Below are 21,357 nucleotides of genomic sequence, written 5' to 3'. Positions count from 1 at the left end.
ACAAAGCATGTAGGGCTGTCATCTGGAGAAGGTCTGTATGGAGGAGTGGGCCAAAATCCATGCTGCAGTGTGTGCAAACCTGGTCAAGAACTACAGGAAATGTATGATCTCTGTAATTGCAATCAAACGTTTCTGTACCAAATATTAAGTTCTGCTTTTCTGATGTATCAAATACTTAGGTCATGCAATAAAATGCAAATTAAATACTTAAAAATCATACAATGTGATTTTCTGGATTTTTGTTTTAGATTCCATCTCTTACAGTTGAAGTGTACCTATGATTAAAACAATTACAGACCTATACATGCTTTGTAAGTAGGAAAACCTGCAAAATCGGCAGTGTATCAAATACTTGTTCTCCCCACTGTACGTGTGTAGGTAGATGTGGAAAGATGGATACGAAAAACTTGTTGCAAGTTGGGGGGGGGGGGGTTCCACACCTAGCTTGGGTATTCGACAATTCTTTAGTAAAGGTTGGATAGTCTATTGTTTAGCGAATAGCCCATCCTAGCAATATTGTCAGCAGAATTCACAGCCTGCTACGCTTAGGGAAAACGAATAATAATACTTTGTCCCCTTTCCACTTGTTAAAGATTCCAATTGATAAAGTGTTTTTAGCAACAATTGGCCCCAACCCCAAGTAATACATTTGGGCACAGTCGATAGCGTGCTGGACTTCGGGCTAGAATGTTGAGGGTTCGAAATCTGTTTCGTTACATCATTATGTCGGTCTCAGAGCAAACAGCCTGGATTGTTCTCCCATCTTGTTCCTCGCTCTCATCCATGTGTCATTCAGCACACTTGTGGGCGTGCTGGCAGGATGTACTGTTGTTACTCTGTATACAGTGGGGAGAACAAGTATTTGATACACTGCCGATTTGGCAGGTTTTCCTACTTATAAAGCATGTAGAGGTCCCAGACAGACTAAACAACTTCTTTGCTCGCTTTGAGGACAATACAGTGCCACTGACACGGCTCGCTACCAAAACCTGCGGACTCTCCTTCACTGCAGCCGACGTGAGTAAAACATTTAAACATGTTAACGTGCAGGCCCAGATGGCATCCCCAGCCGCGTACTCAGAGCATGCGCAGACCAGCTGGCTGGTGTGTTTACGGACATACTCAATCAATCCTTATCCCAGTCTGCTGTTCCCACATGCTTCAAGAGGGCCACGATTATTCCTGTCCCAAGAAAGCTAAGCTAACGGAGCTAAATGACTTCCGCCCCGTAGCACTCACTTCCGTCATCATGAAGTGCTTTGAGTCAAGGACCATATCACCTCCACCCTACCTGACACCCTAGACCCACTCCAATTTGCTTACCGCCCCAATAGGTCCACAGACGACGCAATCGCAACCACACTGCACATGGCCCTAACCCATCTGGACAAGAGGAATACCTATGTGAGAATGCTGTTCATCGACGACAGCTCAGCATTTAACACGATAGTACCCCCCAAACTCGTCATCAAGCTTGAGACCCTGGGTCTCGACCCCGCCCTGTGCAACTGGGTACTGGACTTCCTGGCGGGCCACCCCCAGGTGGTGAGGGTAGGTAACAACATCTCCACCCCGATGATCCTCAACACTGGGGCCCCACAAGGGTGCGTCCTGAGCACTCTCCTGTACTCCCTGTTCACCCACGACTGCATGGCCATGCACGCCTCCAACTCAATCATCAAGTTTGCAGACAAAACTGCAGTGGTAGGCTTGATTACCAACAACGACGAGACGGCCTACAGGGAGGAGGTGAGGGCCCTCGGAGTGTGGTGTCAGGAAAATAACCTCACACTCAACGTCAACAAAACAAATGAGATGATCGTGGACATCCACATCAACGGGACAGTAGTGGAGAGGGTAGAAAGCTTTAAGTTCCTCAGCGTACACATCACGAACAAACTGAATTGGTCCACCCACGCCTCTTCAACCTCAGGAGTCTGAAGAAATTCGGCTTGTCACCAAAAGCACCTTTTACAGGTGCACAATCGAGAGCATCCTATCGGGCTGTATCACCGCCTGGTACGGCAGCTGCTCCGCCCACAACCGTAAGGCTCTCCAGAGGGTAGTGAGGTCTGCACAATGCATCACCGGGGGCAAACTACCTGCCCTCCAGGACACCTACACCACCCGATGTCATAGGAAGGCCATAAAGATCATCAAGGATAACAACCACCCGAGCCACTGCCTGTTCACCCCGCTAGCATCCAGAAGGCGAGGTCATCAAAGCTGGGACTGAGAGACTGAAAAACAGCTTCTATCTCAAGGCCATCAGACTGTTAAACAGCCACCACTAACATTGAGTGGCTGCTGCCATACATGTAAAAACATTTTTTTATCACTAGCCACTTTAAACAATGCTACTTAATATAATGTTTACATACCCTACATTACTCATCTCATATGTATATATATATACTGTACTCTATATCATCTACTGCATCTTTATGCAATACATGTATCACTAGCCACTTTAACTATGCCACTTTGTTTACATACCCTACATTACTAATCACATATGTATATACTGTACTCTATTCCATCTACTGCATCTTGCCTATACCGATCTGTACCATCACTCATTCATATATCTTTATGCACATATTCTTCATCCCTTTACACTTGTGTGTATAAGGTAGCTGTTGTGAAATTGTTAGGTTAGATTACTCGTTGGTTATTACTGCATTGTCGGAACTAGAAGCACAAGCATTTCGCTACATTCGCATTAACTTCTGCTAACCATGTGTATGTGACAAATAAAATTAGATTTACGCTACTTCATAAATTATCAGTATTTATTAATTCTACATAGCTGAGCATCTCAAATATAACTTTTGAAATAAGTTCTAACTGTTCCCAAATAATGACATTAACATATTTTGCTAGGGATGTGAGAGAAGGGTGATTCCCTGCAAGGGTGGGCAATTCCAGTCCTCGAGGGCCTAATTGGTGTCACAGTTTTACCCCAGCTAACACACCTGACTCCAATAACCCCCTAATCATGATCTTCAGTTTAGAATGCAATCCGATTAATCAGCTGTGTGTGCTAGGGATGGAGAAAAAGCGTGAACCCAAATCAGGCCCTCGAGGACTGGAGTTGCCCGCCCCTGCGGCCTAGCGGGTCTCGAACCCAAGCCACCAGCACTAATGACTAACGCCATAATGTTGCAACGAGGCATGAGGACTGCAGATGTGGACAGGGCAATAAATTGCAATGTCCGTACTGTGAGACGCCTAAGACAGGACGGACAGCTGATCGTCCTCGCAGTGGCAGAACACGTGTAACAACACATGCACAGGATCGGTATATCCAAACATCACACCTGCGGGACAGGTACAGGATGGCAACAACAACTGCCCGAGTTACACCAAGAATGCAAAATGCCTCCATCAGTGCTCAGACTGTCCGCAATAGGCTGAGAGAGGCTGGACTGAGGACTTGTAGGCCTGTTGTAAGGCAGGTCCTCACCAGACATTTACCGGCAACCACGTCGCCTAAGGGCACAAACCCACCATCGCTGGACCAGACAGGACGGGCAAAAAGTGCTCTTCACTGACGAGTCACGGTTTTGTCTCGCCAGGGGTGATGGTCGGATTTGTGTTTATCGTCGAAGGAATAAGCGTTACACCGAGGCCTGTACTCTAGAGCGGGATCGATTTGGAGGTGGAGTGTCCGTCATGGTCTGGGGCGGTGTGTCACAGCATCATCGGACTGAGCTTGTTGTCATTGCAGGCCATCTCAACGCTGTGCGCTACAGGGAAGACATTCTCCTCCCTCATGTGGTACCCTTCCTGCAGGCTCATCCTGACATGACACTCCACCATGACAATGCCACCAGCCATACTGCTCATTCTGTACTTGATTTCCTGCAAGACAGGAATATCAGTGTTGTGCCATGGCCAGCGAAGAGCCTGGTTCTCAATCCCATTGAGCACCTGGTTATTCTTTAAAAGTGCCTTTCTCGCTATATAAATATGGATGCCCCATTCAAAAAATGTAGAACCAGGAGCAGATATAACCCTTGGTTCACTCCAGACCTGACTGCCCTTGATCAGCACAAAAACATCACGTGGTGTACTGCATTAGCATCAAATAGCCCCCATGATATTCAACTTTTCAGGGAAGTTAGGAACCAATATACACAAGCAGTTAGGAAAGCTAAGGCTAGCTTTTTCAAACAGAAATTTGCATCCTGCAGCACAAACTCCAAAAGGTTCTGGGACACTGTAAAGTCCATGGAGAATAAGAGCACCTCCACCCAGCTTCCCAATGCACTGAGGCTAGGAAATATTGTCACCACCGATAAAGCCACTATAATTGAGAATTTCAATAAGCATTTTTCTACGGCTGGCCATGCTTTCCAGCTGGCTACCCCTACCCCGGTCAACTGCCCTGCAACTCGACCAAGCCCCCCTATTTCTCCTTCACCCATATCCAGATAGCTGATGTTCTGAAAGAGCTGCAAAATCTGGACCCTTACAAATCAGCCGGGCTAGACGATCTGGACCCTATCTTTCTAAAATTATCTACCGAAATTGATGCAACCCCTATTACTCGACTGTTCGACCTCCGTATCGTCTGAGATTCCCAAAGATTGGAAAGCTGCCACGGTCATCCCCCTCTTCAAAGGGGGAGACACTCTAGACCCAAACTGCTACAGACCTATATCTATGCTACCCAGTCTTTCAGATCACCGACCGTTTTGAATCCCACCGTACATTTTCCGCCTTGTAATCTGGCTTCTAAGCTGGTCATGGGTGCACCTCGGCCATGCTCAAGGCCCTAAACGATATCATAACCGCCATTGATTTACTTCTTTGGGCTGGGGGCAGTATTGAGTAGCTTGGATGAATAAGGTGCCCAGAGTAAACTGTCTGCTACGCAGGCCCAGTTGCTAATATATGCATATTATTATTAGTATTGGATGGAAAACACTCTGAAGTTTCTAAAACTGTTTGAATGATGTCTGTGAGTATAACAGAACTCATATGGCAAGCACAAACCTGAAAAAAATCCTACCAGGAAGTGGGAAATCTGAGGTTTGTATTTTTTCAACTCTTGGCCTATCAAATACACAGTGTCTATGGGGTCAAATTGCCCTTCCTAAGGCTTCCACTAGATGTCAACAGTCTTTGGAGCCTTGTTTGATGCTTCTACTGTGAAGAGGGGACGAATGAGAGGGGAATGAGTCAGAGGTCTGCCAGAGAGCCACGAGCTGGACGCGGGTTCACGTGAGAGTTAGCTTAAGTTCCATTGCATTTCTACAGAAAAAGGAATTCTCCGGTTGAAACATTATTGAAAATGTATGTTAAGGAGAAGTTGATCTATAATTCCGTGCATAATAGTTGTATCTTTTATAAATGTTTATTATGAGTATTTCTGTAAATTGATGTGGCTCTCTGCAAAATCACTGGATGTTTTGGAACTACTGAACGTAACGAGCCAATGTCAACTGAGATTTGTTTATATAAATATGAACTTTATCGAACAAAACATACATGTATTGTGTAACATGAAGTCCTATGAGTGTCATCTGATGAAGATCATCAAAGGTTAGTGATTAATTTCTCTCTATTTCTGCTTTTTGTGACTCCTCTCTTTGGCTGGAAAAATGGCTTTGTTTTTCTGTGACTTGGCTCTGACATAACATAATCTTTTAGTTTGCTTGCGCTATAAAGCCTTTTTGAAATCGGACACTGTGGTGGGATCAACAAGAAGTGTATATTTAAAATGGTGTAAAATATTTGTATGTTTGAGGAATTTTAATTTTGGGATTTCTGTTGTTTTGAATTTGGCGCCCTGCACTTTCATTGGCTGTTGTCATATCGATCCCGTTAGCGGGATCTCAGCCCAAAGAGGTGAAAGACTGTGCATCCGTATTCATCGACCTGGCCAAGGCTTTCGACTCTGTCAATCACCACATTCTTATCAGCAGACTCAACAGCCTTGGTTTCTCAAATGACTGCCTTGCCTGGTTCACCAACTACTTCTCAGACAGAGTTCAGTGTGTCAAATCGGAGGGCCTGTTGTCCGGACCTCTGGCAGTCTCTATGGGGGTGCCACAGGGTTCAGTTCTCGGGACGACTCTCTTCTCAATGATGTCGCTCTTGCTGCTGGTGATTCTCTGATCCACCTCTACGCAGACAACATCATTCTGTATACTTCTGCCCCTTCTTTGGACACTGTGCTAGCTAACCTCCAGTTGAGCTTCAAAACAATTACAACTCTCCTTCCATGGCCTCCAACTGCTCTTAAATGCAAGCAAAACTAAATGCATTCTCTTCAACCGATTGCTGCTAGCACCTGCCCACCCGTCCAGCATCACTACTGTGGACGGTTCTGACCTAGAATATGTGGACAACTACAAATATCTAGGTGTCTGGTTAGACTGTAAACTCTCCTTCCAGACCCACATTAAGCATCTCCAACCCAAAATGAAATCTAGAATCGGCTTCCTATTTCGCAACAGAGCATCCTTCACTCACGCTGCAAAACATACCCTCGTAAAACTGACCATCCCACAGATCCTCGACGATGTCTTTTACAAAATAGCCTCCAACACTCTACTCAAGAAATTGGATGCAGTCTATCACAGTGCCACCCGGAGACTCATGTCTCCCTCACTAGCTTTAAGCACCAGCTGTCAGAGCAGCTCACAGATCCTTGCACCTTTACACAGCCCATCTGTAAATAGCCAATACAACTACCTCATCCCCATACTGTATTTATTTTGCTCCTTTGCACCCCAGTATCTATACTTGCACATTCATCTTCTGCACATCTACCACTCCAGTGTTTAATTGCTATATCATAATTACCTTGCCACTATGGCCTATTTTATTGCCTTATCCCATCTCATTTGCACACACTGTGTATATACTTTTCTACTGTATTATTGACTATGTTTGTTTATTCCATGTGTAACTGTGTTGTTGTGTGTGTTGAACTGCTTTTCTTTGTCTTGGCCAGGTCGCAGTTGTAAATGAGAACTTGTTCTCAACTAGCCTGCCTAGTTGAATAAAGGTAAAATAAAATAAAACCTCTGGGACTTGTTGGATTGGAGGGTGAGGGCTAGGTCCATTCCCCCAGAAATGTCTTAATGCAGCTAGTGGCGACACCAGATACTGACTGTTACTTTTGACCTCCCCTTTGTTCAGGGACACATTATTCCATTTATGTTATTTTCATGTCTGTAGAACTTGTTCAGTTCATGTCTCAGTTGTTGGATCTTGTTATGTTCATACAAATATTTACACATGTTAAGGCTGTTGAAAATAAACGCAGTTGACAGCGAGAGGACGTTTCTTTGTTTGCTGTGTTTATGTCAAGGAAACATCTTTATAGGTGTAAGCAATAGAGTGAATGCACTTTGAAGTAAATCTCAGCTCTGTTAAAGTGGCAAAACTTTTTGGGGGACCAGACCAGATTAACATAGAAATGTGAGTTATAGATCTGTCATTCGCATTGTAAGCAAGTCTAAGAAGCGGTAGATATGTTCTATGTGCCCTATTTCTATGCTTTCAGGTTTTTTTGGAAAACACATTTTTTCTTTAACTAGGCAAGTCAGTTAAGAACAAATTCTTATTTACAATGTCGGCCGACCCCAGCCAAACCCTAACAACGCTGGGACAATTGTGCACCGCCCTATGGGACTCCCAATCATGGCCAGTTGTGATACAACCTGGAATTGAAACATGGTCTGTAGTGACGCTTCTAGCACTGAGATGCCATGCCTTAGACCACTGCCACACAGTAGTCTAACTTTAAATGTACACAAAAATATTTTATTGATCATAGTGATTCAGGATTATCATTAAAAACAGGTTAACATGCCTCACCAACATTAGACAACTATACAGAAAGCTCTTGAAATAAGTAAATCAAATCAATGATGAGAACAGTCAGATTAACCAATACGTGACTGGACACAGTGGCGTAACGGGAAGATCGGAATACCATGAACCAATAGGTTGTGAGTTCAAATCCCAGGTGAGAAAATGTTGAATATTTACTGTATAAATGAACATGCACAATGTAATCTACTTCAGTGTGTAAAATACATAAGTTAAAATCACTGTGTGTGTGAGTCTCCCCAACCTTGGCAACAGACAAAGAGCAATGAATTGATCAGTGGTTCACCAATCAGAGTCTTGATGTTAGGCAGTGTCAGAGGAAGGCCCTAAAAATTGCAAAAGACTCCAGCCCCCCTAGTCATAGACTGTTCTCTCTGCTACCACAAAGTACCAGAGCACCAAGTCTAGGTCCAAGAGGCTTCTACCCCCAAGCCATAAGACTCCTGAACATCAAAAAACAGTCAAATGGCTACCCAGACTATTTTGACAGTGCAGCAGTATCTAACAGGTAATATCTAACAAAACCTAATATCTAACACATTCCACAACAAAACCTAATACACACAATCTAGTAAATGAATAGGATGAGAAAGTAGAAGTATAAAATATGGATGAGCGGTGACAGAGTGGCTAAGATGCAATAGATAGTGAAGGATACAGAATATACATGAGATGAGTAATGTGATATATGTAAACATTCTTAAAGTGGCATTATTAAAGTGACTAGTGTTCATTTATTAAAGTGGCCAATGATATCAAGTCTGTAGCTAGGCAGCCGCCTCTCTGTGCTAGTGGTGGCTGTTTAACAATCTGACGGCCTTTAGCTTTGATGCACCTGTACTGACCTTGCATTCTGGATGGAAGCGAGGTGAACAGGTACTTGTAACTTTTATTTCTTATTCTTATGTTTTAAACTGCATTGTTGGTTAAGGGCTTGTAAGTAAGCATTTCACTGTAAGGTCTACACCTGTTGTATCCGGCGCATGTGACTAATAAAATTTGATTTGATAGGCTCGGAAACAGCAACAAGGTGTAATTAAACTCTTTGGGGGTTCAATTACACCTGACAACTGATACACAGAAATGATCCTATAAAACGTGTCTAGAACATTAACATCTTAGATTCTGATAAAATGGTAACCATATTCTGGGTAGGATCTATGTGACATTAAGTAGATGGTCTCTTAGAAACATTCATTACACATCACACAAACATTCCTATGAAAACGTTTTTTAATGACCTAATGAGATTCTTAAGGAACCTTCTCTAAAGTTGTGGGGACGTTCTTGTTAGCTGGGGTGGGCCTTCAACCAGAGGGTACAATAGGGACAAATCTGCTGTGAGTCGGTTATTCTAGCAAGGCCCTTAATCCCTATACTCCAGGCGTGCTACTCCGTGGCAGACTCTGGCATCCAGCCGGCATCCAGCCGCTCAGTTGTGTGTGTACCTCGGGAAGCAAAAAGGACCGATTTCTATATAGCTTATCATTTTTGATGTGATATACAGCCAGCCTGTCAATGACATATGTTCTACAGTGTTGACATAGAGGAGTTCAGTCTGCAATAACTAAGCATTTGTAGCCTTTTTATTTTAAGCCTTAGCTGACTAAAATCCACTCCATAGTGAAGGAAGTTGAGTTCATCAGAAATGTCTTTCAGCTATTCAAGCCTAAATCTATAACAGTCTAGAATGCATTTGAACGTAGTTGACCACAATGAACTATCTGCTATTATCAATGGTCTACTTTGAGAATGTGCATTCAGTAAAAATACCCTCATGTTTGTGGTTCAAAACAGCAGTTTCTTTGTCAGGACTCCACGACGGCTCAAATTGAGAGGTTTTACATCCCACCCACCTTCATTGGCCTATTTTGGAGACTGTCAATCATACCGCAATAAATAGTCATAATCAGCTAGACAGATTTACAATCATTCCGATCGGAGCAACAGAATGGTACTTCTTGAAAATATCGGGGGACCAAACAAAGTGAAACCAAAATGGAGAGCTCCACGGCAGTGTTGTCGGAAATGTCACGCAAGCACGCACTGCCACCCCGCGCTGCTTCCTGCATTCACGCTAGGTGAAAAAAGGCACAAGGTTTTTCCAAACGCAGGAATGTTGACCCTGTGAAAACACTGAATAAATACTCACCGAAAACAAAGGTGGCCGACTGTGGCTGTAGTAAAACTCAAGTTGGGTTGTACTGTCCAGAAGTTCCACCTGAACCGCTTTTATCCAAGCATAAAGTTGTGACGAGAATAATCGCGAGGGCGAAGCCCCTTCTGCAGCACCGATGACAGAACTTCCGCACAGCCGCTGTTTGAGCTCGTTCACCGCACTGAGCCTGACCGAGCCCCACTCACGCAAATCCAACCATCCCGAGACTGGGTGCACAGTAGAGTAACAAGGCAGGTAACATTACTCAGTTGAATGCTTGCAGTTAAAATGGACGAACATAGAAAATGTGATTTATGTGATACTGGCATAGTAGGCTAGTTATTATATTATACATGTAGGCCTGTACAATTGAGGCATATCTTCCTCATCATTAATTTGATTAATAGCCTATGTGTATTGCCTTTCGTCTCCACATGCACGGGCATTTACTATAATGACCGCCGATGATGTTTAGGCTATATTTCAGCATAAAGGCAAATTAGAATAAACTTTGACATCTCCAAGGCATGCGTTTATTAGAACTTTGCTGCACCCATTGTCTGAGCATGGCATGTACATTTTATGATCTATTAGAAAGTGTTCTCTGCTGCAAAGTCTGTTATACGAACATCAGCTTTGTATTAGGATAGCGTAAAAAACACTATGTACAAAAAAATACGTGCGTTCGCTACCCAGACAGGTGATTTTTACACATTTTATGACCTGACAGAAAATGTACATGGGACACACTCTTTTCGCGCATTTTGCCCGGTGGACAGTCCTATACGTGGGCATCGGATTCAAAGTGCAATGACTGTCCCAATGGCATGGGATTGCCCGATGCACGTCAACGTTCTACCGAGGCTTGGTCTAGTTGTTTTAGCTAACATTCCACTCCCTGCCACTCCGGTCATTTCCCATGTCTTTGGCAAATGCCATGGAGTAGCCTACAAGGAGTGGAATGAACGAGCTGAACTGAGACCATAACCAGGCAACTCCACCTGGGATCTAATTCATACATTAAGCTATGATGGGTTTATACTTTATAGTTTACTTTAGCAATAATACATGAGAGGCCATGTTTTATGACATTTTTTATCATGGCTGTGTATTATTGCTTTTATACAATGGGTTAACAGCATTAAAAATCAAGATTATTTCCCAAATGATCCGTTTGTGACACAGAAATGTAAGATTGTGTATTGTCTGCATAGCAGTGAAAATCAACGCTGTTCTTTCTGATAATGCTGCCAAGGGGTAACATATATAAACTGAACAGTACCGGACCCAAAATCTAACCTTGTGGAATGTCACATGTGATATGTATTTTCTATGAGTTATGTTCACCAAGGGTGACGACAACTCTTGACGGGTTAAATAGGTCCTAAACCAATTTAGATCTGGACCAGAGAGGCGCACCCACCTCTCCAGTCTGTCCAGAAGGGCATCATGGTCAACAGTGTCGAATGTAGCACTTAAATCCAAGAGTACAAGGACAGAGAGCTGTTTAGCATCTGTGTTGGCTCTAAGATAATTTACTACTTTACAGCACCCTCAGCACCCCTACATCCCGCGGCTATTAGCCAATCTACAAAATGTATTTGAATGAAATATATTAAACTGATCATGATTAGATTTAACCTAATTTCAGGACCTCTATACCAGGCGGTGTCCGAGCAAAGCCCACACAATTGTCAAAGACTCCAGTCATAAGACTGCTGAACAATTAATCAAATAGCCACCTGGATTATTTACATTGACACCCCCCGCCTTTGTTTTTACTCTGCTGCTACTCGCTAATTATTATCTCTGCATAGTCACTTCACCCCTACCTACATGTACAAATGACCTCGACTAACCTGTACCCCTGCACATTGACTCAGTACCGGTACCCCCTGTATATAGCCTCATTACTAACCTGTACCCCTGCACATTGACTCAGTACCGGTACCCCCTGTATATAGCCTCGTTATTGTTATGTAATCTTATTGTGTTACTTTTCATTTTATTTTTTACTTTAGTTTATCTAGCAAATCTTTTCTTAACTCTATTTCTTGAACTGCATTGTTGGTTAAGGGCTTGTAAGTAAGCATTTCACGGTATTCGGTGCATGTGACTGTATTCGGTGCATGTGACAAATAAAATTGGATTTGATTTGCTGATTGGTTAGTCAACATGCAATAATACCTGTATACTGTCAATCACTGAGACATGCATTTCTAGCTTCATTAAAAACTGTTAACCTGATGGATTTTGGATGTCCTTGTTCTTATTTATTTGTTGGAGGCCCTATACATGAGGCTAACTGTTACGTAACTAGGAGTGGTGGGTGTAACCTTACCATATTATCCTTTAGGCAAACTCACACAACCAGTCTCATTTGCATGAATTATATCTCTCAACTTTAAACAATGCGAAATTTGAATACAAAATTATTTGTTTAGCTTTTTCCTATGATGTGGCTGCAAGAAATTGCAAATAATGTGAATTCAGCGATTACATTTGTTAACTTCATCTTTGTGACTCCCTGATGAAACAGTAACATCCATTACTGTAGTTAGGCTTAGAACATCTGAACTCTCTATTGCTGCTTTTCAACTGTAACACCAGTGTTACACTAGTGCAGGGTTCTCCAATTAGCGCCCTGAGAGTGGTTTTAGTTTTCTGAGCCAAAAAAAATGTTCATTGTTCAGTGTAGCCACTGTTATATAAATGCAGCTGAAAAGCCCCAGCAGCCTTGCCTTGGCCCCAGGACCGGTGCTAGCCTTTTGGGGGCCCTAAGCGAGATTTGGTCGGCATGGCTAATTGAGTGATTGTCAGTGACTGACATAACAATAAAAATGTTGAACTTGCACCTTGTGTATTCTACTATTGTAACTCTCAACAGTAAATTGAGACCCTGAGTTCTACAAAAAATGTATTAAGTGTTCTGCAGTTCTACACATTTTGCCATAGGGTGGAGATACATTTTTTTAACACCTTTCACGCAATTCTATTCATTGTGGCAAGGGGCAGAGATTTTTTTTCTCTCTTCAGTTTTTGTAGCTACTTTTTCTTTTCTTTAGAGCTGCAATTCTATGACTTATGCCATGACTTATGCCATGTTCTCAGTGAGAGTGACTAACAAAATCTATTTGAGGTCAGGGCCCCTGGGCACGTGCCCTGCATGACCGGTTGGTATTCGGCCATGATAACTAATTTAACAATCTAAAAAATGCTGGCTGACCTGGCTAATTGAGTCAGTGAACTGTCAGTGATTGACATAACAAGAGAATAATTGCTGATTCACAACCAAATTTCGAACTTGCACCTTGTGTATTCTACTATTCTAACCCTCAACAATAAGTTGAAATCCCGACTGGGGTTCGGGCCCCCTAGCGGCCTGGGCCCCCAAGCAACCGCTTTTGTCACTTATTCCTGAAGCCGGCCCTGCTTTAGCCCCAAGTTAGAGCAGGTTCGCAGGAGCTATGGTCAAGTGAGATATAGGTGCCGGCCTGCATAGAAAGAAACAGAACACGGTTCAATCATCAGTGGAAATGCCCCATATATGGCTCTGCGCAGTGTGTTGAATAGATTCCACGATCCGGATATGAGTGAGTGCTCGGCTCGTTCTCGACACTGTGCGCGTTGAAATCTACGCCCACGGTGACGTTAGCACCGCCTACCGGGCGAAATGCCGTGAAAGAGTACGTCCCAAATGTACGGCGCAGTACAGTCACGTGACGAATAACATGCTCAGTTGACAATCACATATGAAGACGTGAGAGACTGCGAGAATTTCTCTGCAGCAACAAATAGACTCCGAAATATAAACCTGTATTTCGCAAATAGGTGGTAAGAAAGACTCCCAATTATCGTATATGTTTTGTTTTGCAAATAGGAGGGGATATCCAAATGCATGCATTAGTCTAGAAGGAACACTTAATTCGGTCTGAAGGAACACTTGATTCAACGCAGACGTGTGTGAATGGATATTATGCTTTCGTGAAACAAGTTGGCGAATTTATAATGAAACTAGCTGTGGGTTGTAGGCTACATAGGGGACTGGCATATTGACCATCTTTTAGGATGGTATTTTCAGTTATTGATGTATTCCATTCGTCGAAAGCTGACCCTGTCGTGGTTGCAGAATCCATGCTTTGTTGCCATGTCTGACAGTCCATCGTATTGTCCCATCTGCTTTGAAGTAGATAACATGAATGTATACATTTGAATAAAGGCTTGCTACAATATAAATATGCCCGGCCGACAATAATACTTCTGGCATTTTTGGGAAGCTCAAATTCTCGCCTTTTCAAGGAAAACACTGTCATGTCCCTTGACGGTTATGATTGGGACAAAATATAGAGATTTACACAGTTTTTAACCTGTAACTAAGGCTTTATAGCCTATATGGTTAATTATGGCTGGCATTGGTTCAAATCTGCCACAATATCAATGTTGTCAGCTAAGGTACAATGTATGAGGGGATAGTAGGTGGGTTGGACAAGGCTATCAGAATGTGCACATGATGGACGGTAGAGGTAGCCTAAATATTCATTATTTAATAAAAAATAAATTCACTGACTGTGACTAAAATGGCTGGGATTTAAAACTAAACTAAAATTGTTTTAGTCGAATGAATACTAGAACTAACGAAGGATGAAATAACAGCCTAAAATGTATTTTTAAACTTAATCTTAAATAGCTGCCAAAATGAACACTGCAGTGTAACGGTACATTCTATTGACCCCATGCTCAGTTGCAATGTACCATTATTGCTATAAGGCTACATTGACATCTGGAATAGTTTTTATGTCATAGTTTGTAGGTTAGCCTACAGTTACTCAATGTTTCAAGTGTCAATGTTGTCACACCAGACGTGAAACTCCTTTACTATCTAAAATGTCTACATGTAGAAAGTTACGGAGATGCCAACATCTGGCCCAGTACTTTAGTTAGAGATGCTTCTTTCAGTTATTTGACCAGCAGAGTATGCCATTGTTTCAGCAACACCTTGAGAAATGCCTTAGTGCATGAGTCAGAGGTGTTAAATTTACGAACATATGTTTGGTGCGTGTTTTAGAGCGTGGGGGAAGAGTGTAGTCCGATAGAACCACATTTTGTCATTGCTCAGAAATCAGACCTGTCATGGTTACCAATAGTATTTGTGTGTTTGATCATTTATTGAGCTTACCTGGCAAAATGGAATAGCCCCAGAAGTGCAAACCCACCACACTAAAAGTATTTGATAGGAAGGACATACTATTTTAACCCACGTCTGCACAATATATCCTCTCCCAAATTAATTTTAAGCTGTATATAATGCAATCTTAATTACTGTGTGCGTGTAGCAGGAGTTCGAGAAGTGGCATCATGGACGTGTCCAGCCACAGCCTGTTCCTCCTGCAGCAGCTCAACGTCCAGAGGGAGTTTGGCTTCCTGTGTGACTGTACTGTCGCCATTGGCAACGTGTACTTCAAGGCCCACCGGGCTGTCCTGGCTGCCTTCTCCAACTACTTCAAGATGATCTTCATTCATCAGTCAAGGTTTGCTAGCTTTTATCAACAGTACTAGTCAATATCACACTCATGTTGTTGTTAAATACCTATGTTGAGGCCTTCAAGTAAGGACTTAGCATTGTACAGTAGCGTGGGCTAGTGTCCACATACGATGTAGGCTAGCATAATAGTGGTCGTCAGGGGTTATTTCAGGGGTATTGGAGATTCAAAGGAAGGTTGTGTGTTGACTCATATTTCACTGACTGTTAAGCTAATATTATCTTTGAGGATGGTAATATACAAAATGTATATGATATGTGTGTTTTCCCTGGAAAGCTGTCACAAATAAGATCTTTTGAGCTAGTTTTGTATTCATACATCTTACTCTACAAATTCCAAGAGATCCTTTGATATAAGAGACAGGTCATTTTATGGAATCTGTCTTTGCAGACTAAAAGCTAATGATCAGCAATAATACTTTCCCACTGTCTACTACCATCTCCACAGCGAGTGCATTAAAATCCAGCCCACGGACATCCAGCCAGATGTGTTCAGCTACCTGCTCCACATCATGTACACTGGCATGGGCCCCAAGCAGCCAGTGGACCAGGGCCGCCTACAGGAGGGCATCAAGTTTCTCCATGCCTACCAGCTGTGCCGTAACCCCGACGAGGGTTCCCCCGATGTTGGCGACCTGGTCCGTATGTCCAACCTGTACGGTATTCAGATTTCATCCCAGTTGGCCAACAAAGAGGGTACTGGGGGCCCTAAAGGTAGTGCAGGGACCCGAGGAGGAGGCGGCCCGGAGGACGGGCGTTCGTCCACCCAGGCGGGCCGCTCCCACGCCGCACAGTTCTCGATGACCGTGGGGATGGAGGGCATCCCCTCCTCGGACCGTCAGCCCTTCTCTGGTCTCCTCCGTGGCGTCTCCTCAGTGGCTTCCGGCGACGACTCAGACATCTCGACACGCATCAAGCAGGAGAGGGTGGAGGAAGGGGAGGGAAAGGAGGGCCACCAGGTGCTGGGAAGGGTAGGGTCCCCAACATCTCCCTCAGCCCAGGGCGGCAGCCCCTGCCAGGGCCTCCTGTTCAAGGATGGCCCTCTGGTGCTGCTGTGCCCCCGCTGTGGCGAGCCCTGCTCCTCCCCCGAGGGGCTCCGCAAGCACCTGTTCAGCCATGCCACCTGTTCCCTGGATCCCAGTGGACTAATGGAGGACCTCTCCCAGGGCGGGGTAGGGGACCCGGAGGGCCCTGAGGACAAGCAGCAACGTGGGGCCTCCCAGGATCAGCTAGATGCAGGCTGCTTGGAGGAGGCCCTACGGCAGAGCCAGGCCCTAGCTAATGAGCTAGCTGCTGAGCTAAGTTGGAGCAGGGGTGGTATAGCCATTGGCACTAGTCCACCTCCCACCACCACCTCCAGTACCAGTCACGCACGAAAGCGCAAGATCGCTTGTGCTGTGTGCAGCTTGCGCTTCGCCCAGAAGAGCCAGCTGCAGGAGCACATGTATACTCACACGGGCAAGCCGTCACGCTACCACCGCTACAGCCGCCTCTGCAGCCAGCTCATCCACGCCTCCGGACACTTCTGCGAGGGGCCACCGGAGGGCGGCGTTGGGGTGGCAGCAAGCACCACAGTAATGTTGACGGAGGAGTCCAACAGGGAAGCTCAGGACAATGGCAGCTCCTGCTATTCGCTAGACTCTGAGATCTCACAAGAGAGCGTGGATGCCGTCACTGTGGAATGAAAGTGATAAAAAAAGTTCCAAATATTTTTTCTTATTCTTAATTCCCGATAGTACCTCCTGTTTCTGTTTGTTTTCTTTCATTTGATTCCTACTGATCATGACCTTGTTTCAGTTATAGGGATTCCTTACCTTTTGTCATTATCCTTCCACTTATCCGCTTATATCCTGTCTTTTGTCAATACTGTCATCTTTCTGTTGGTTAGATGAAACCCTGTGATGTGATTCCAGTGTAAACTGTATCTAATTTTATTCAGTGAATGTCTGAATAGAATAGAACATTGTTTTCACATGATACTTGTGTTCTCTCTCTGTTGTCATCTGTTACCAGCTGATATTGATTGGAATTGAGCAAATACTATGTATCTGCATTTATTTCTGAGAATTTGCACTTTCCGAAATAAGTAGTTGTTGAAACAGGTATAGTACCAGTCAAAAGTTTGGATACACCTACTCATTCCAAGGTTTTTCTTTATTTTTACTATTTTCTACATTGTAGAATAATAGTGATGACAAAAATTATGTAGTAACCCAAAAAGTGCCTTGATGACGGCTTTCCATTCTCTCAACCAGCTTCATGAGGTAGTCACCTGGAATGCATTTCAATTAACAGGTGTGCTTTGTTAAAAGGTCATTTGTGGAATTTCTTAATTAGTTTGAGCCAATCAGTTGTGTTCTGACAAAGTAGGGGTGGTATACAGAAGATAGCCCTATTTGGTAAAAGACCAAGTCCATATTATGGCAAGAACAGCTGTTATAAGCAAAGAGAAACGACAGTCCATCATTACTTTAAGACATGAAGGTTAGTCAATTCAGAAAATGTACGGAGCTTTGAAAGTTTCAAGTTCAAGGAGGAGGTGTGGGGGTGCTTTGCTGGTGACACTGTGACACTATTTTGAATTCAAGGCATTCTTAACCAGCATGGCTACCACAGCATTCTGCAGTGATACGCCATCCCATCTGGTTTGTGCTTAGTGGGACTATCATTTGTTTTTCAACATGATAACAACCAAACACACCTCCAGGCTGTTTAAGGGCTATTTGACCAAGAAGAGTGATGGAGTGCTGCATCAGATGACCTGGCCTCCACAATCACCTGACCTCAACCTAATTGAGATGGTTTGGGATGAGTTGGACCACAGAGTGAAGGAAAAGCAGGCAATATGTGGGAACTCCTTCAAGACTTGGAAAAGAATTCCTCAAGGAGCTGGTTGAGAGAATGTCAAGAGTGTTCAGAGCTGTCATCAAGGCAATGGGTGGCTACTTTGAAGTGTTTTAACAGTTTCTTTGGTTACTACATGATTCCATATGTGTTATTTCATAGTTTTGATGTCTTCACTATTATTCTACAATGTGTTATTTCATTCTACAATGTGTTATTTAATAGTAAAAATAAGGAAAAACCCTTGAATGAGTAGGTGTCTCAACTTTTGACTGGTACTGTATGTAATGTTGTTATGGATGTTTGTCAGGGTTACAGGAATTTCTTAAGACCACAATGTTGCAGTACACAATTAAACTATGGAACATCATTATACATATTGGATTTATTTTATATTTCTTCCCAAAATTGTGAGCAGTGCCTTGCTGTTTATTTTTTTTATTCAGTACCTCCTAACAAACTAGCTAAACAAACTAGAGAATTAGCTTGAATTCAAATGATTCAGGAAGAGTGTACTACCTACTTAAGTGGACAAATATGCAAAAGTAGACTGTCACAAGTGTCATCCCAAGACCTTTTCAAGCTGGAAAACCTGGATCTGTAGGTTTCAAGTGTCACAAGAGAGGTGATCTAGAATCAGGTGTTTCCTGTCTTATTCATTCTTGATCGAAAAGGCAAAACTGATTCTAAATCAGTTGGGGGGGAGACCTCAATATACTTTAAAATGACAAAAAACTAAACTGTAGAAATGATAATGGACCTACATTCACACAGTTTCTAGACTGTCCAGCTCGCTAATAATCAGTGAAATGAAAGGTAGACAGTGAGGGAGCATTTAAATTTCCTAAATGATGGATACAGGGCTATTTTTTTTGCTAATTTTGCCAGCAAGGAAATATATCACATTTTCAATGTGATACCTCATTAAAGACCGAATGCGGCAAGGACCTTTAGCAGGGAGACCTTAGCAGAGTGGTTAAGTATAAAGTACACTTGTTGAATGTCCTTTCTCCTTGACTAGGAATATTTTCAACACTAAGAGGAAGGACTTATTTTAGCTCATAACAGGCTAACATGACTAGAAGTGACTAAAAGAGATGTTCTGAAATTCGTTAGTGCTCTACAGCTTTATGATAGTGAGATTATAGTTTCACCTTTGATGGATATGTGCCAATGGCCATCAGAATGTGTAGAAGAATGCATCTGGTAATGACAAACCAGGAGTCTGCATGTACTGTGATAGGTTTATACTGTCTCGAAATTGACGATCAGATTTGCCATTTTGGGTACTGTTGTGTGTGACTTCTGGTCTGTTTGAATTCACTACTCTTCTATGGTGTTTCCACTTTGTCATACACTTTAAACATGAATGTGGTTTAATGTTTTGTAAATCTGTGTCACCTTTCCATAAATGAGAAATGTTTTGTAAATAAATGTTAAGAGATTGTCCAATGTAACACTTCTCATTGATAAAAATCATTGGTTTCCAGAAACCTGAGTCTGTTTGTGCTATACTTTGCCAACTCCCTCCTTGTCATGCCAAACTTAGACAAGGACTGCAATGGAGTAGGCAAGAGCACAAACAGATCTGGGACCAGGCTTTACGTTCCCTGTTCTTGTAGTAACAATCTGTTACCACCAGAGGCCACTTAAGAGCTGACTGACTCATCCCCAAAAGGTACCATCGCTCCTCTCCTCTACCCCGTGCTTGATGGGAGTCCCAATTCTCCACCCTTTTCCAGAAGTGTGCACTTGAAAAATATCTGACATGGATTTAACAAAGATGGAAACTCCCTCCAGCATATGCTTACGCCAATCCTATGCTTATAAATCCATAATGGGGAGTGTGCAAGTACCCACTTCTGAATACGCGTGGAGAATTGGTAAGCAAACATGGTCCATTAGTAGCGCAGGGTAATGGAACGACTACACAGAATGTTTTATGCATCCCTCTACGGGGCTCAACAACAAAATATTAAAACTGACAGATGACTTCTGACTCAGACAGCAAACCTCTCAAGCAGTGGGTTAGATACATTCCAATTCATTCTGACTCAGACAGCAAACCTCTCAAGCAGTGGGTTAGATACATTCCAATTCATTCTGACTCAGACAGCAAACCTCTCAAGCAGTGGGTTAGATACATTCCAATTCATTCTGACTCAGACAGCAAACCTCTCAAGCAGTGGGTTAGATACATTCCAATTCATTCTGACTCAGACAGCAAACCTCTCAAGCAGTGGGTTAGATACATTCCAATTCATTCTGACTCAGACAGCAAACCTCTCAAGCAGTGGGTTAGATACATTCCAATTCATTCTGACTCAGACAGCAAACCTCTCAAGCAGTGGGTTAGATACATTCCAATTCATTCTGACTCAGACAGCAAACCTCTCAAGCAGTGGGTTAGATACATTCCAATTCATTCTGACTCAGACAGCAAACCTCTCAAGCAGTGGGTTAGATACATTCCAATTCATTCTGACTCAGACAGCAAACCTCTCAAGCAGTGGGTTAGATACATTCCAATTCATTCTGACTCAGACAGCAAACCTCTCAAGCAGTGGGTTAGATACATTCCAATTCATTCTGACTCAGACAGCAAACCTCTCAAGCAGTGGGTTAGATACATTCCAATTCATTCTGACTCCGACAGCAAACCTCTCAAGCAGTGGGTTAGATACATTCCAATTCATTCTGACTCAGACAGCAAACCTCTCAAGCAGTGGGTTAGATACATTCCAATTCATTCTGACTCAGACAGCAAACCTCTCAAGCAGTGGGTTAGATACATTCCAATTCATTCTGACTCAGACAGCAAACCCCTCAAGCAGTGGGTTAGATACATTCCAATTCATTCTGACTCAGACAGCAAACCTCTCAAGGGTTAGATACATTCCAATTCATTCTGACTCAGACAGCAAACCTCTCAAGCAGTGGGTTAGATACATTCCAATTCATTCTG

General features: G+C 43.1%; 2 protein-coding genes across 2 annotated transcripts in view; one reads left to right on the top strand and one right to left on the bottom strand.

The window, feature by feature from the left end:
- The window catches only part of LOC109880237 (zinc finger and BTB domain-containing protein 1-like), a 29,839-nt gene extending 19,570 nt beyond the window's left edge, over nucleotides 1-10,269 (bottom strand). Inside the window, exon 1 of the mRNA XM_020472464.2 lies at nucleotides 10,004-10,269. The gene's annotated coding sequence lies outside the window, so the exon portion shown is untranslated. The remainder of the gene's footprint in view (nucleotides 1-10,003) is intronic.
- A 3,155-nt stretch (nucleotides 10,270-13,424) lies between these two features.
- LOC109880236 (zinc finger and BTB domain-containing protein 25) lies at nucleotides 13,425-19,839 on the top strand. Its single transcript, XM_020472463.2, has 3 exons — nucleotides 13,425-13,843; nucleotides 15,343-15,537; nucleotides 15,997-19,839. The coding sequence occupies exons 2-3, from the start codon at nucleotides 15,365-15,367 to the stop codon at nucleotides 17,231-17,233; spliced, it is 1,410 nt and encodes a 469-aa protein (XP_020328052.1). The 5' UTR covers nucleotides 13,425-13,843; nucleotides 15,343-15,364; the 3' UTR covers nucleotides 17,234-19,839.
- Nucleotides 19,840-21,357: the final 1,518 nt, after the last annotated feature.

Source organism: Oncorhynchus kisutch, linkage group LG21 (genome assembly GCF_002021735.2).
Source record: "Oncorhynchus kisutch isolate 150728-3 linkage group LG21, Okis_V2, whole genome shotgun sequence".
NCBI classification, from domain to species: Eukaryota; Metazoa; Chordata; class Actinopteri; order Salmoniformes; family Salmonidae; genus Oncorhynchus; species Oncorhynchus kisutch.
This window is presented reverse-complemented; position numbering and strand designations above follow the sequence as displayed.